Raw genomic sequence first — 16,204 nt, forward strand, 5'->3', positions numbered from 1 at the left:
TCTGTCTCACAGATACTTGCCCCATTTGTTCATGGAGCCTACCTTGCTGACTCAGCCTCTAATTTATATCATTTCTCCATTTAGGCTTCCAGCAGACACCAACTAGAGATCTTATGTGTTATTTCCAAACTCCTGAGAGAGAGAATCTGATTGACTCACCTTAAGTATCCCTGATCTGAACGACTTTGACCCAAAGGGCAGAGTCAAGTCAGGTCCACTGATCCTTCAGTGGGAATAAAGACTGTCCAAGAAAGGTCAGGGACAGAGCAGGCAAACTGACCACCATAGCTGATATGGTGCTAAAGTATTCTCTTTGCCTCTTTGCTTCTCTCCTCCTTGGCTAATTGCCCTCCTGGCACCCATCTGCATTTCATCCAGTAAGTCAGCAAGCATTTATTGAGCACCTTCCTCATGCCTGCAGCTGGGTTGTAAGCTGAGAATATATAACGGTAGATAAAATAAAATTCCTGCCTCAAGATTCCCAAAGTCTAGTTGTAGAAGCAATTAACATAATCAGATAGCGACATATGACAGCTACTATATGATGTGATACACCTGTCACAGAGGTATGACCATGGTTAGGAAGGAACAGAAAAGGGAGCAATTAACTCAAACTAATGATAATACCCAGAAGTATATCATGCAGAAATGATCCCACATTTCCAATAATGATGTTGGATTCCAGGCTTTCCATGACATACAAGAACTGGATCAGGGAATCATTATAAAACATTCACATGATTAGCTTTGAAGGCTACTAGGGGGAAACCAGAAAACCTCCTGGTACCCTATTATGGTTTTATATGGTGTGACTGATACATTACTAGAGATGTTGATTAACAGCATTGTTGGGTTGGATATGGCACAGGAAAAGCACCAAGAGTGAACAAGGGGTTTATTGCTGAATGAAGGAATGTGTAAATAGGACTAGTACATGTGAGAAATGCAGAAAATATGAAAGTGTAAATAGCAAAATGTGAATAGAAGCTGAATGTGGATTTTTTTTCTACCTGCATATCATACCAGAACCAGATAATACTATCAAACTTGGAATCTTAAATTTAAAATTAAAGAACTGTCGGTACTGCTACAGACTGTGATGAGATCAAGGAATGCATTGCTGCACGAGAGGTACAGACCGAAACTACTAATGGTTAAGGAAGATTTAAACAAATTATAGGTTCATAGAGGACAGGTATCATCTCTGAAAAAATATTCTGGACGGAACAGAACAGAATTGGAATTCTTCTATACTGCCCTTCTCTCTGCATTTCTACTTCCCTTTTCTCTAGTGAGCATCTAGCACTTTATATTCATTCCAGTCCAAATATTTTACATCCCAAGGTATAGAAATTACATATAAATGTGGTCACAGAACCACTGTCAGTGACATTTGAGGAACCTTAGAGAACGGGATGGGAATGATGTCAGATATCTGGAGAAAGCCTGCTGACTCCTACTCAAAGTCAATTAAGTTTTTCCTAAAGCCGTGGACTAGGTAAGGTCTCCTTGTTATATATGCTCATAACTTGATATTGTGTTTCTGTAGCCCTTATCACAGTTGTCACTACTTACTATTTAATCTCATTTCTTCTCTTGATTGTAAGCTGCTCGTGGACAGTGTTCTGTCTCTTTTGTCATTATTGTAGCCCTAATTTCTAGCATTGAGTCTGGCACATAGTATTCACTCACTGAAATCTGTGAATGAATAAATTTTTAGTATGCTGAATGCGGAAATTATAACTCATGAGCCTACTGTCAATCCCCTGGAACATTATAAGGCAGGTTACTAAAAATGTGATCTGTGAGCATTTTCAAAGGAAGTGGGAATGAACAAACGTTCATTGATTTTTATTTGGTACCTGCTCTTTTAGCTTTGAAGATCTTGCCCCTCCTGCCTTGGTTTTTCCTTGCATATTTCTTTGGTGTACTATTGCAATTTTGAACTAGTAATCATATTCATTTTCTTCAATATTGTATAATTTTTCTAGCCTGAGGTTTGTTTCCTTGCTGGGAACAGTCTTGCTAAGATGATAAAGTTCAGATTATGAACTGTGGTTCTATAAACCTTGACCCAAAGTACATCATCTTGACCTTTCTTTGTTCGTCTTCTTTTCCTCTTCTAGTGTTGCATTCTTTCCTTTACATATTGGAGACCATGTCTTTATTGAGGAAGATTGTGTGGTCAATGCAGCTCAGATTGGTTCCTATGTTCATGTTGGGAAGAACTGTGTGATTGTGAGTATGATGACTTGGCTGGCGAAGCAGCCTCACTTTCCCTTCAGCTCCCATCCCTCACATCGGTGGGACCCTGTTTCTGTGACCAAGCAGGGTAGCAGTGGTTTCCAGTCTTCCCAGAGTTGGATTTTTCTTGACAGATATGGAATTTTTTCAGCCGGGTGCGGTGGCTCATGCCTGTAATCCCAGCTTTTTGGGAGGTTGAGGCGGGCGGATCACTTGAGGTCAGGAGTTTGAGACCAGTCTGGCCAACATGGCAAAACCCTATCTCTACAAAAATACAAAAATTAGCTAGGCATGGTGGCGCATGCCTGTAGTCCCAGCTACTCGGGAGGCTGAGGCAGGAAAATCACTTGAACCCAGGAGGCGGAGGTTGCAGTGAGCCAAGATTGCACCACTGCTTTCCAGTCTGGGCAACAATGCAAGACACTGTCTTAAAAATAAATAAATAAATAAATAAAAAGATTTGGAATATTTTCTAGACATTAATACTGGCAAGCATTTATCAAGTCTCCTCTATATGATGTTAAACTCTTTCCTTTGATGATTTCATTTAATCCTTACAACCATTCAGATGTGTTAGGTGTTATCCCTATTTGCAGATGAGAAGATTGAGGACCTTAAATATTAAGGGATTTGGGGCCAGGTGTGATGACTGTTGCCTGTAATCCCAGCACTTAGGGAGGCCAAGGCAGGAGGATCCCTTGAGCCCAGGAGTTCAAGACCAACCTGGGCAACAAAGCAAGACCCTTTCTCTTAAAAAAAAACAAAAACAAAAGTTAAGAGATTTGATAGGGCTAGAAAGCAGTAGACCTGGGATTTAAACCCAGGCAATATGATTATTAGCTATGCTGCTATATGGCCTACTTGTTGCCTTACTTCACGGAGCTTACAGTCTAATGGGAGTAAGGAAATCTGAAGGGTGAGTTGAAATTGGGGGAAGACAGGCATTTCAGGGAAGAGATTCACATGCGTAAGGAAGGGTTCAAGTCATCAAAGGGCATTTATATGTAATTCAGGGTGCAAGCGGGCCCCTTGCTCAGCAGAATCTATAGGACCCTGGTCCATTGGAGCCTAGGAATAGGTTGATTTAACCCAACCAAGGCTTAACAAGGTTGGATTTCCTGTGATTTCTTAGATGATGAGCTTGATTTCAGTTGGGATTTACGAGAACCATGTTTAGGGAAAATGTTTTCTGCATTTTAGATTTGTACTCCAGACTAGATTCTAGGAAAAGCCAAGACTCTGTTTCTTTAATGACCATTCCCGTTAATATGGAGCCAGCTGTCTGCCCTGGATAAGACTCAGACCCTGAAATATCAAAAAACTTGCAGAAACCAAACAGTTCACATTCCAGGAGCTACAAGGGTACAGCAAAGATGGACAGAAAGTCTTTGGGACAAGGGGAAAGTTAGTAAAGTTCATCCTCTCCCCTCACCATAATTGCTTGACAAAAGCTAGCCTTCCAGTTGGGGTTTTCTGATATTTTCCTTAGCAAAGTGAAGATATCACCACAGTAGCCTAGTCGTATAACCCTGTCGTTTATCCTCAGAGCAAAATGTCTGAAAGGTTAAATCCAAATTCTATTCCCAGTTCTTAGGAAATTCCAATCCTGTTGTCAGGTGCTCTTGTTTTTATGCCACTTTTTAATACATTACTTCGTGATATAGTCATTGTACCATATTGGCGGTACTTGCTGAGCCTTGACAAATAATCTCAGGAGAGATTCTTTTAGAATTCTATAATCTCAGCACTGGAAGTAACTCTGTTAGTCCAGCCGTCCCCATGACACATAGCTCCTTCCTGTAACATCCCATGTGATATAGTCTTAATTTCCGTTTGGATATGTGAAGATGTAGGTGTTCATCAGAATTGCCCAGATGCCTGAAGGAAAAGCTTAACAAGCAATATTTATAGGCACTATTACTGTACTATGAGTTTTACATTTATTCTCTCTATTCTTGACAACCTCCCTGCAGATTTGGTTTTCCATCCTGTTTCACAGATGAGGAAACCAAGGTTCCAAGATGCTAACTTACTTGCACAGGATATGTAGGTGGCTGTAGTATTAGCAGCATGGCTGCAGTTGATAACTCCTTGGAAAGCTCTCTAGGGAAGAATAAAGAAGTAGTTTCAGGCTGGGCGCAGTGGCTCATGCCTGTAACCCCAGCACTTTGGGAGGCCGAGGCAGGAGGATCACTTGAGGCCAGGAGTTTAAGACCAGCCTGGCCAACATGGTGAAACCCCATCTCTACTAAAAATACAAAAAAATTAACGGCATGGTGTCACGTGCCTGTAATCCCAGATACTTGGGAGGCTGAGACAGGAGAATCGCTTGAACCCAGAGGTGGAGGTTGCAGTGAGCCGAGATGGCGCCACTGCACTCCAGCCAGGGCAACAGAGTGAGACTCCGTCCCCCCACCAAAAACAAAGAGGTTTCAGCTTTTACCTCCTCGGCTATTACCAGTACATTCATGCCTAAGAAATACCTACATTTTAAATGTTTAATTTGATTGATCAGTCTACCCAGACAGCTTCTGAAACCCAGTTAAGCATTATTTCTCTAAGTGGGCAAAATGGCCAACCAGTGGACAGAGCAGGTGCCTTCAGGCTGCATGGTGGCTGGTATACACAGTGAAAATATCCCATCAACTAGTCTTCTTTTCCAGGGCCCTTTGTCTGTGGATCCCTCCATGGGACTATATAATGCCTTATGTAGCGCATTGGGTGTCCTTTTACTCAGTGCCTCATGAACTTAGTCTGAGTTAGTAGGAGCTTAGTCATGACAGGAATTCTTAGGGTTTATGTTAATTTGAGGTCACCAGGGAAGATAGTTGCCATATTTTTGAAATTGCCACTAGCAGGTAACCCATGGAAGATAACTTTACAAGGAAGAATGAAGAACTACAGTCATAATGTGCTTTCGAGCTAAAGATGTTGCCAGGTATTCTCACAGCTGTTACCCACCTAGCTGGAGAGAGATCAGCCACTTGGGAAATTTAGAGCCACTTAGGAAATTCACATGCTTTCATAAGAAGTTCATTTAGCAATCTACCTTTTCCTAGAAAAACATATGATTTAAGTGTTTAATAATGGGGAAAATTTTAAACACAACCAAATCAATCATGTTCTTTGCTGAAATCTGAGGTCTGGACTGGTTAGCATTGTCCTGGTATTTGTAAAGATTTCCACATTCTCAGTCAGGTATATTTTCTGATTGTCTAGCCAGGATACCAGTGAACTAACAGGCCCTGATGTAAATGCAGTCAAAAATGATCAAAACTTTCATTTCCTCAGCAAGGAGTCTAAGATACAGCTGTAAACTGTACACAGAAGCCCCATGAAACAGATGAGGCTCTCAGACCTTATTTCTTGCTCTCTAAACGCTGTGGATCATGGCAGAATTGAAAAGTGGTGATAGTGGTTAAAGTCAGGGATGAGGTTCAAACATCCACATGACTATCACTCACCAGTAGGAGAACAAATGAACTAATAGTTTCATATCCAACTGAATTTGTCAGGATTTTTCCAGTTTGACAAAACAGCAAACCAACCAACCAACCTTAAGCTGGTGGGTGCGGAGTAGAATGGGTGGTGAATATAAACCAAGAGTATAGGAGTAGATCCTAATGTCATGGCCAAATGGCTCCAGAGGTTCAGCCCATGTTGTAAGAATTAGTCTCCATCTCTGCTGCTTTCCTCTGGGAGGTTCACTCCCAGGCAGGTTCTTCCTTCATGGAAATAAGATGCCTATTCCAGTCTTCCAGCCTATCCTCTGGAAACCCCAGTGGGAAGTGCTGCTTTCCCCAGCAGTCCCAGCAAAAACCCTGAGGTTGGGGTCCATCAGACTAATTGGGGTCATATGCTGACCTGTTATTGTTTCCAGGCTTGGGGTTTGGTGTGTAGGCTGGGGGGTGGCACATGGATGAGATGGGGATGGGACGGTTACCAAGGATAATACAGTTCTGTTACCAGAAGAAAGGGGAATGGATGCTGGACAAGCAAAAGCACAAATGTCCACTAAATCAAAGGGAGAATTCAACAGAGCTCATGGAAGACTGAAATTCAGTCTGTAATGCCTGAGACAGTTTGTCCTGTCTCTAGCATACAGCCTTCCCTCCGAAATATACACAAACACACACTCTCACAACCTTGCTGTCTCCTTCTCGTCAGGTACCATCTGAAGCAGGAAGTTGCAACCAACCCTCTTGTCACTGTCCCTGGCTATTACATGATATCATGAATGGGGAAAATAGAAAGGAGCCTTTCACACAGTCGACTGATCCATTTCCTATTAACAAGATTTTAATTTCAGGGGCGCCGATGTGTGTTGAAAGACTGCTGCAAAATTCTTGACAACACAGTATTACCTCCAGAAACTGTGGTTCCACCATTCACTGTCTTCTCAGGCTGCCCAGGTAACCTTGGGTGTTGATTAATTTTATTTTAACTTCCTAAAACTCAATTGTATTTTCCATCACAAAAGTAATGCATACAATTCCTGTCTCTGGCAATATGTTGATAGAGCTAACTTAGAAATTCACCTGTACAAAGTACCTAGAAATGCTACCTAACATATAACAAGCATCTGTTTAAATGCATAATTGGGTTCACCAGAAAATAAGGAAATTATGAAGGGCCAAACACAAAGAGGAAGCTAAGCCCAAGCTGTGAGATTGCATGGGTTAATGCTGTCTTCATAATAGAGTGATTTGAGGGGTGATACTCATGTCGGGATGGAAATAAAGCCTTGGATCCACACATGACAGAGATCCTCAAATACTCTTAAAGGATTCCCTCTCAAGGAAAAGTCGATGTAAAACAAATCTGCTGCCAACACAGGGAATGTACAAGAAAGCATTTCTTGCCTGGCCTGGGCTCTGGGTAGAAAAAGTCTGTCTAGAGAATTTTAGCACTGGGCTTACCCTCACATTGGTCATGGGTTTAATTTGTACATTCCACATGGCCCAGGAATTCCCAGACTGAAAAGTTAGCATAAACCATGGTCTAAGACCAGCAATACCTTGGGGATACCTGAGAGGGGCAAATATTAATACATTATCTCTGGACCTTGGCTGATAGAATGCTCACAAGTAAAGCCCGTCAGGAGCCCAGAGTTCCAAATTATAAAACTTGAGGAAACGAAAGTGATACATACTTCTCTCAGAAAACTTGGAAAACACTGAAAAGCAGAAGGAAGGAGAAAACCTCACATTCCCTTAGCCCTACCCCAAGACAGTATCTTCTTCTCCATGTTGTTTTACACAACTGAAATCATGTAGCATATACAGAGGCACGTCATAAATTCACAGATAGAAAATAATATGAACAGAGAGATTTGACAGTATATGATACCTACCACTGAGTGGTTTAATTGTTTCTCCAATAAAAAATAAATCTCATCTCTCAGATCATTGAATCTGAGTTTCTAAGATGAACAAAATCATCACTCAGATTCTTTGGGGAGGCATTTGGCTATTCTACCGTGTCATGCATCTCTGCTTTTGCAGAGGAGGAAGGAGAGACTTCTGTTTAGTAATTTCTCCATATTGGGGTCCTGCTGTGAAAAAGTTTAGCTGTTCTTAGCAAGCGCTGGACCAGAACAGCCTCAGCAATTGTTTAAGTGATTGTCAGACATGCATCTGATTATGGTGAGAAGGATATTGCCAGAGAAATATCTTAACCTCTTGTAACTTCTTCAAGCTCCTTAGAGCTGGGTCTTTCTTTCCCCAGGACTCTTCTCAGGGGAGCTCCCGGAGTGCACTCAGGAGCTGATGATTGACGTCACCAAGAGCTACTACCAGAAGTTTTTGCCCCTGACACAAATTTAGCATCTCTGCCTCATGTCTTGAATCTGCTTGAGCTCTAAGATGAACCTGGGGACAAAGTGAGCCAGTCAGCACCTACAAAGAGCTCTTGTGTCTTTGACATCTACCACCCTCCTCCTTTTAAAAAATTTCTGTAGAATTTCTCGATCTTCAAGGCTCTAAGCGCTTAAGAATTCACTAACAGACAGACCATCTGGAGGAGCTGACTTCAAATGCTGTGCTTACACCTTATCTATGAACAGTCCACTTTGTACCATTATCTGTGGAACACAGAATCATCTGTTCCCATGCTCCAGCCCCTTGGTCCTGTGGATGGCTGGATCCCGCCTGAAACGGACCTGCAGAGCAGCAGCACCCTTCTGGTGTGGAGGCTATGTAGCTGGTGCGCTGCTCACGGCCATTCACTGCCCATGCTGAGCGCCTCTCACACAGGTAATGCCCAGCTTTTCTGCTGCTAACACATTTGGCCAGTTGTTGGAATTGCTCATTATCTTGGGAATGGTGTTTGTGACTTTTCAGAGCCCAGATTCCTGTTGGCTATTAAAACTTGAAGGGAGGGGTGAGTAGTGTTTCTCTCTCTTCTTCCCAAAATGACCTTAGCTGTCCTAGGATAGTTAGTAAAAGACTTTTTAGCATTTTGACCTAGGGCCTTTGGCTTTCACTAAAAGTGGCCTCAGTATCCCAGATTGTAATTTTGCCAAGTGTTAGATTTGAGTCTCTCATGTGGATGCATTAGTCAGGCGGTTGCTCCTTGCTTCAAGGTACTTACCTTATTTCATTGAAGACACCGCATTTGTGAACTCTTGCTCCCTGGCCTAGAACCATTCAGCCTACCCTGTATTTGCCATAAACTCCACAATTCACACCAAAATGTCTGTACTTAGAGCTCATTCGCATATATACATGAAGGGCTCTTAGAATCAGTTTGTGGGCACAGAGCCTCAGGAGTAAATGAAGTTGCTAGGGCTGTTCTTACCATCTCCTTCTGGCCAAATAGCACAACCTTTCCTGGTTCTGCTCTGACCTCTTAGCTTAGAAGGAAGATTTAGAAGTGAGGGGCTAAGAAGGTTGTCCTTGCTTAATGCTCTGATCTGTAAGTGAATAGGGCAGAACAGTTCAGCCTTGAGGTTAGAATTTAGCAGGAGCTATCCTGACTTAATATCCAGTTGTGGGGTTTGCAAAACGAAACAGCTGTATGTAATCATTGCCCACTAGTTCCATCTAGAAATCCTTTCTAGTTTGTCATTTTTTAAATGTTTATACATTAAAACCACCAAAATACATAGCTTCGACAAGATGGAAGTTTATTTCTCTCTTCCATAACAGTGCAGTGATAGTCAGCTGGTCCAGGCCAGGCAAGGGGCTGGTCCATGATGTCATCAGGCACCGAGGTTCCTACTGTTTTGCCATGTGGCCACAGTTAGCAACAAAGGAGGTTGTAAATTTAGTTTCTACTTGGGCAGCCAAAACTCTGAGGAAGGAGATTCTGCTAGTAAAAAGGAGTGGGGGAAGAATGGCCACTGGGAGACAACAAGCAGACTCAACCAGGCCTCTGTGTTGGCTTCCTTTCCTCCTGCTGCACATGAGCCTTCTCCATGCATTTGGAGCCATGACAGCTGACAGCTCCAGACCTGCATCCTCCCAGCTTGGGGGCCCTGAATGAAAGGTTTCTTCCCTCCAGTTCTAATTTGGAAACTCCCAAAGTTCTCAGTGGTTTGTTGTGAGTTCCATGTCCTCTTGGATCAGTCACTGTGGCCATGCGTGTTTGGCCACATGATTAATCCAGTCTGGGTCATGACCTTTTCTTCATTCAAAACAAGGTGGTGGGAAGACAAAAACAATAGCTACTACAAACAATAGGAGTTTATAATTATGTGCTGATGTATTCGAAGATGTGTTGACAGTCGTGAGTGTGTATCCTAGGAAAGGCGAGCTGGACTCTGTCTCCATGGTGGCTCTCACCCCAGGGACCTAGGAACAGCCTGTCACCACACAATTACTTTTATAACCCTAGAGAAGAAAATCTCCTTGTCCTCAAAATACTTCCAGAAGAACAACCAGATGGGAAGGACCTTGGTTGGGACTCTTTCCAGTTCACTTGGGGCAGAGGGAATTTAATGGCTCACGTAGCTGAAAAGGATGGGCTAGATTGGGCTTCAGGCTGCATCCCAGGGCTCCAAACAGGGATCTGTCTCTTTGGCTCTCAGCTCTGCTTTCATTTGAGTTGGCTTTATTCTTGGGCTTCACAGTGTAGCCCCACAGCACCAGTTATTGATAAAAAGAGCTCCCCTTTGCTGACAGAACTGCTGGATTTGGTTCTCATTGGTCCAGATGAGGAAGGTATCTAGCCTCAAGTCATCATTGTGGCCAGGAAGATGGAATACACCGAATGGACAGGCCTGGCATGTACCCACAGAGACTGAGAGTTGGTGCTGCTGGTTGTGGTGGCAGATGATATTACCTGAAGAAGGGACGAATGGGTGCTGGGCAGGACAAAGCAGCAGCTGTCCAGTTCAGGCTTCTCCTCTTTCCCTGGTGTCTTCATTTTCCTCCCTCTCCCTGCTGTCCCTTACCCTCTGCCCAATCTTTAATTACTTCTGGTCTTGGGAGGTGCCTTCTGAGGATACTCCATTGGGGGTACCTGAGCCTGGATTAGAGGGCAGGGGGAGGATATTGCCTAGCCAAAGTGGGTGTTCAATAAAGAACCATTTGGAGATGGTCTTCTGTCTGGAACTGCTTCCTTTTTATTTTATTTTTTTTCCCCAGATGAGCTGACTGGGCCATGGAACTGCTTCCTTATGGTCCCCATAGCACCTTACCCAGGGGCCATTACCAATAGAGTTTTAGTTATGTACCTGTGTTCTTGTCTGAACCCCTACTAGCTGTGAGCTCCTGAGGAGTCAGGCCTGAGTATGTGGGTCATCTAGCACATCCTTAATAGAATGACTGCCTGGATGTGACCACTCTCATCCTCAACCCTCACACACCCTGCCAGCATGCCTCAGACCTTACTCCAGCTCAAGATAAGTCTCAGATTGCAGGATCCCTGGTGCAGGGAACAAAGGTGAATGATTGTCTTGTGAGCCTCCTGTTGACTGATTCTGTTTTACATAGCTGCACAGAGCCCTTGTGGTTATTTGGGGTTGGTGGTGGCTTCTGTATTACTCACTTCTGCATGAACCAGTTAACTCAGGATCTGAGGCCACAGTTCCTTTCTTAGTCACTGACCCATCTGGCAGACTTGAAATTAATCAGACAAACATTGTTCATAGTTAACATATCCTTGGAAGTTTCTCAGCTATAAAGAAGAGGTCTTGGTGGCTAGGGAGGCCTTTCTGTGTATCCTTTTCTATTCAGTGAGAGCCTAGAGGGTGCTGCCCAGCCATATTCTGCCTAGCCTCAGCTATTCTCCTGAAAAAAAATTGGCATCTGACAACCTGGATGGTGACTATAGGTAGTCAAATCCAGCTGGCTGGTCTCCTGGGGGTTAGCTTCTATGGAGCTGCAAGTCACCTGAAATGATACTGGCAGTGTTAGGACAGCATGTCCAAAGGCCTGGTTTTTTCAGAACTGGTCTCAGCAAAATTTCTTGCCAACTTCTGCAGTTCCCATAAGTACATGATAACTGAAACACTTGAAGAGCACCCCCAGCAATGGGCTTGTGCTTTTAGTAGAATATGTGCTTGCTTCCATTTAGGGGTAAGAAGGTGGGCCCCTCACCATATGCTGCACAGAGAAGAGAGACACCATCACTCATTTATTCATTTAACAAGTGCTTTCCAAGCCACTACTAGGTGCCAAGCACTTCCTAGGTCCTGGGGATACAGTGGAGACTAAGATGGAGCCAGTTCTTTCTCATAGGGATCTCACAGCTTAGTGAGGGAGAAAGCCAAAGAATCAAAATACAGAGAGGGTCTGAGGGGCCCATTTTGAGAGCCATCATAGTGGTGAGGAGTGTGAGTGCTAGAGTCAGGCCGATCAAATCCCAGCCTGCCATTGGCTAGCCTTGTGACTTTGAGCAAGTTATCTTACTTCGTGGAACCTCAGGTTTCTCATCCATAAAATGGGGAAGTTGGATAGGGTATTATGAGGATTGAAATGCATTTATACATGTAAAGCGTAAGTACTGGCTCAGGGTGAGCACTCAATAAATGGCAGTTATACCTACTTTTATTAGGAAGTGATACACCTTGAGCAAAACCCCTTAGAGTATAAGGCATAGCATTCTTACATATTTTTAAAATTTAAAATAAAATTTAAAACATCTGGCCCTTTATAATCAGTCCACCACAAAGAAGAGATGGAGAAATCACCCTTCCTTGTTTTGTATCTATGGGGTGCAAACATTTAATCCTCCCAACTGTCAAAAAAGTGGGATTTTCACAGCCTGTTTTACAGCAGAGGAAACTGATATTCAGAGAGGTTAAGTAAATTTGCCCAGTGCCACACATCTAATAAATGGCTGAGCTGGAATCAAGGCCAGCTCTTACTTGACTGCAAAATCCATGTTTTATGCAGCTCCTCCACTATCTTGGCCTCCAAGGCAGCTGGGTTTGAACACTACCCTTGCAGCCCAGTCAGCCAATCCCTTGCTCTCCTGAAGCTTTTGCTGGTGGGCCAGCCCCACCTGCTTTCCTTGTGCACTCTGACTTGGACCCTGAAGTGAGAAGAGTTGGCACAGGACATCTTACTTCCCTGAAAACAGTACCTGGACTTTTCTGTATCTTCACTTCCATTAGGCATTGGGCAAATGGGTCATGCAGATGAAAACCATCCAAGAAAAGAGACACGGGAGTGAAATTCACACCCACTCTGGCTTTCAGACTATGGGTCTGAACATTAGCCCATGGTGTTTCTTGGCCATACTGACCTGTGCCATTTCAGCTGCATTCATCTCAGTTGGTGTTGTCTGCTGGCTGCTCTTTCTAATTTCCCACAGGAGCAGTAAGAGCCTGAGGAAGAGTAGGGTCAGAGGAGTCTGGGAGAATGAGGAAATATGGGAGCCCCAGGAACTGAAAAGGCCTGTGAGAGACTCTGAGCTTCCTGGGAACAGGTATAGGTTCTTTTTATTTCAATAATAACAGAAACAACTGTCAAAACCATGTGCCTGTACTATTTGGAGTGCTGTCCTTGCAGAATCTCATTACAAGAACCTTAGGAAATAGGCACATCATCTCCTGGATAGAATCCTAGGAAATGGGCACTATAATGGGCACTTTATCTCATTTTATAAGCATGGAAATTGAGGCACAGAGAGATTAAGTACTTTCCCAAGGTCATACAGCTAGTGATGGAGGAGCTGGCATTTGAACCCGGAGTTTTTAGTCTATTGAGTTTAACCGACAGATCGTATTGTGTTTTGGTAGGGAGGGAGGAAGCAAGCAAGTGAACAAATGAGTCTGGGATTTAGGACTTGCCAGACAAACAAGGCCCAAGAAGCAAGTGTGCAGGTGGGTGTACTTGGGAGTCAGCAGAGTTAGGTTGGAATTCAAGCTTTGTCACCTGCTGGCTATAAACCTTGGTTGGGTAAGTAACCCAAGGTAAATGAGATCATCTCTGTAAAACTCTTAGCCCTGTGCCTGGCACATAGTAAATGCTTAATAAGGGTTCACTGTTAGTATTACTGTTACTGGTAACATACAAATAGATTGTATTAATGGACCATAATTGCAACTGTATAAAACAAATTCCATGTTCGGCCAGGTGCAGTGGCTCATGCCTGTAATCCCATCACTTTGGGAGGCCGAGGCGGGCAGATCGTGAGGTCAGGAGATCGAGACCATCCTGGCTAACACAGTGAAACCCCGTCTCTACTAAAAATACAAAAAAATTAGCCAGGCGTGGTGGCAGGTGCCTGTATTCCCAGCTACTTGGGAGGCTGAGGCTGGAAAATGGCGCAAACCCGGGGGGCGGAGCTTGCAGTGAGCGGAGATTGCGCCACTGCACTCCAGCCTGGGTGACAGAACGAGACTCAGTCTCAAAAAACAAAACAAAGCAAAACAAAAACAACAACAAAAAATTCCACATTGACAAGGATGGGAATATGAGAACATGGAAACAGCTATGAAAAGATGTAAGAGAATTAGGAGCATTTTCTTTAATAGATCATCATTTTTTTAAAAAAAAAAACTTGCTTGTATTTTTTTATTTTTTAAATAGAGACAGGGTTTTACCATGTTGCCCAGACTAGTCTTGAACTCCTGGGCTCAAGCGATCTTGGCCTCCCTAAGTGCTGGGATTACAGTCATGAGCCACTGTGCCCCGCCATTTTTTAGTAAACCTTTCTAATGGATGGAACAAGTAAAACACATGCAGTGGATGCTCAGCAGGCCTTGAGTGTGTGAATGAAAAATATTTGAACTTGTTTTTACTGGTTGATTTCATTGCTTAAAAAACACCTTAGCCGGACACAGTGGCGTGCGCTTGTAGTCCCAGCTACTCATCTCTTCAAAAAAAAGTTTTATGCTTGTTAATTTCATAAAAGCTAGAGGGATCACCCCAATCAAATAAAGCTACTCAAAAATAAAATACGAAAGGTGTTAGTGGGATACAGCTTTCTAGTTTTTAGCCACTAGTGGATAGGTTGGAATTTAAATTCTTCGGATATTGGAACCAGAACAAGCTGTAACTGATGATTTTTGCTGTGATTCATGCCTATTGGAGCCTCGGGAAAGAGGGAGACAACATGTAGAGAGAAACAATCTGTTTGGAAAATGAAAATACAGTTAAATTGCTAATGAGCCCTTGTCAAAATCAAATTTCTACCCTTAGAAGCTGATGATTGTCTAGTCTAATATGCATTTTTTTTGAGTGGGTCAATTGGACTCTAAGACCAACAAGATAAAAAGGCAGCCTTGCATGTCACTTGGACCACAGCTGTCTGGCCACGCAGCATGCCTTCACTGCTGCTGAAGAAAAGCAGCTGGCTTGTTCAGAGTCTCAAATTCCCAGATCCTAATTGCCTGGCCCTGACTCTAAGCTGAAACCTGCTACTGTCTGCCTTGAGCTGCTTTAGCCTCAACACGAGCTATGCTGAACTGAAAGCAGACACAGGCTCAATGACCAGGACTCAGACGTTGGGGCCGTTGGAGATTAAGGACTCCCTCCATGGAGTGCTAAACTATGAAAACGTCTTGGAACCTGGCTGAAAAGGGCTTATTCTCTAATGGGACCATCTAAGATCAAGCTGCTGATAGGCTCTTTGTCTCTAATACAGAGGCTAATTGCATTCCTAACTTCTAATATTTGCCAAAAGCTCCAAGCTGGGGAAGGGCACATCGCAAGGACTGTGACCCCTCCACCTGCTTTTGACAGACCAGACTCAAACCTTCTCTGGGGCTTCTCTCACTGCTGTTGACTTGTTGCATTCAGTTTTGGGATTAGTTGCAGCTTGCAACAGTGGACTGACAGCCTGACTCTACTTCCCTCACTTTTCTCCCAGCACACACAGCTTAGTAAGGTAGGTGGATTATTAAAATGTAGCTGTCTCCAGAAAGGTATTAGGCTTTTCTAGTCTGCTCATTGAATAATCAGGACAAAAGGGGTGGAAGATTATGTAAACACATTTTGAAATTTTTAAAAATTCAGGGTATCATCCTTTATTAGTTTGCTAAGGATACCATAACAAAGTACCACAAACTGAGTGGCTTACACAATGGAAACTTATTTTCCTGCAGTTCTGGAGGCTGAAAGTCCAGGACAAGGTGTCGACAGCTTTAGATTCTTCTGAGGCCTCTCTGCTTGGCTTGCAGATGGCTGCCTTCTTACTGTGTCCTTGTATGGTCCTTCTGTCTGTGTTTCTGTGTCCTAATCTTCTCTTTTAATAAGGATACCACTCAGGTTGGATTAGGGCCCATCCTAACAATCCCATTTTAACTTAGTTACCTCTTCAGGGCCTATCTCCAAATATACTCACATTTTGAGGTACAGGTAGGTGGTTAAGGCTTCAGCATGAATTTTTATGGGGACATAGTTCAACCCTCCACACATAATTACCAATTTCTGAATGTCTTTCTGGTTAAGTTGCATAAAAACGTTTATCTACTTGAACTCTAGGATGATAGTTAAAAATAAAAATGTTGGCCAGGCGCAGTGATGGACGCATATGATCCCAGCACTTCGGGAGGCCAAGGTGGGCA

At 43.3% G+C, this 16,204-nt stretch overlaps 1 protein-coding gene across 2 annotated transcripts in view; it reads left to right on the forward strand.

Moving 5' to 3' along the window:
- The window catches only part of DCTN5 (dynactin subunit 5), a 28,417-nt gene extending 17,631 nt beyond the window's left edge, over nucleotides 1-10,786 (forward strand). Inside the window, exons 4-6 of one of the 2 annotated variants that reach the window (XM_009250556.4) lie at nucleotides 2,127-2,238; nucleotides 6,554-6,656; nucleotides 7,942-10,786. In XM_009250556.4, coding sequence (XP_009248831.1) covers nucleotides 2,127-2,238; nucleotides 6,554-6,656; nucleotides 7,942-7,949 — 223 coding nt within the window. In that variant the 3' untranslated portion in view covers nucleotides 7,950-10,786. 2 annotated transcript variants of the gene reach the window in all.
- The last annotated feature ends 5,418 nt before the right edge of the window (nucleotides 10,787-16,204 follow it).

Source organism: Pongo abelii, chromosome 18, assembly GCF_028885655.2.
Source record: "Pongo abelii isolate AG06213 chromosome 18, NHGRI_mPonAbe1-v2.0_pri, whole genome shotgun sequence".
Lineage (NCBI taxonomy): Eukaryota > Metazoa > Chordata > Mammalia > Primates > Hominidae > Pongo > Pongo abelii.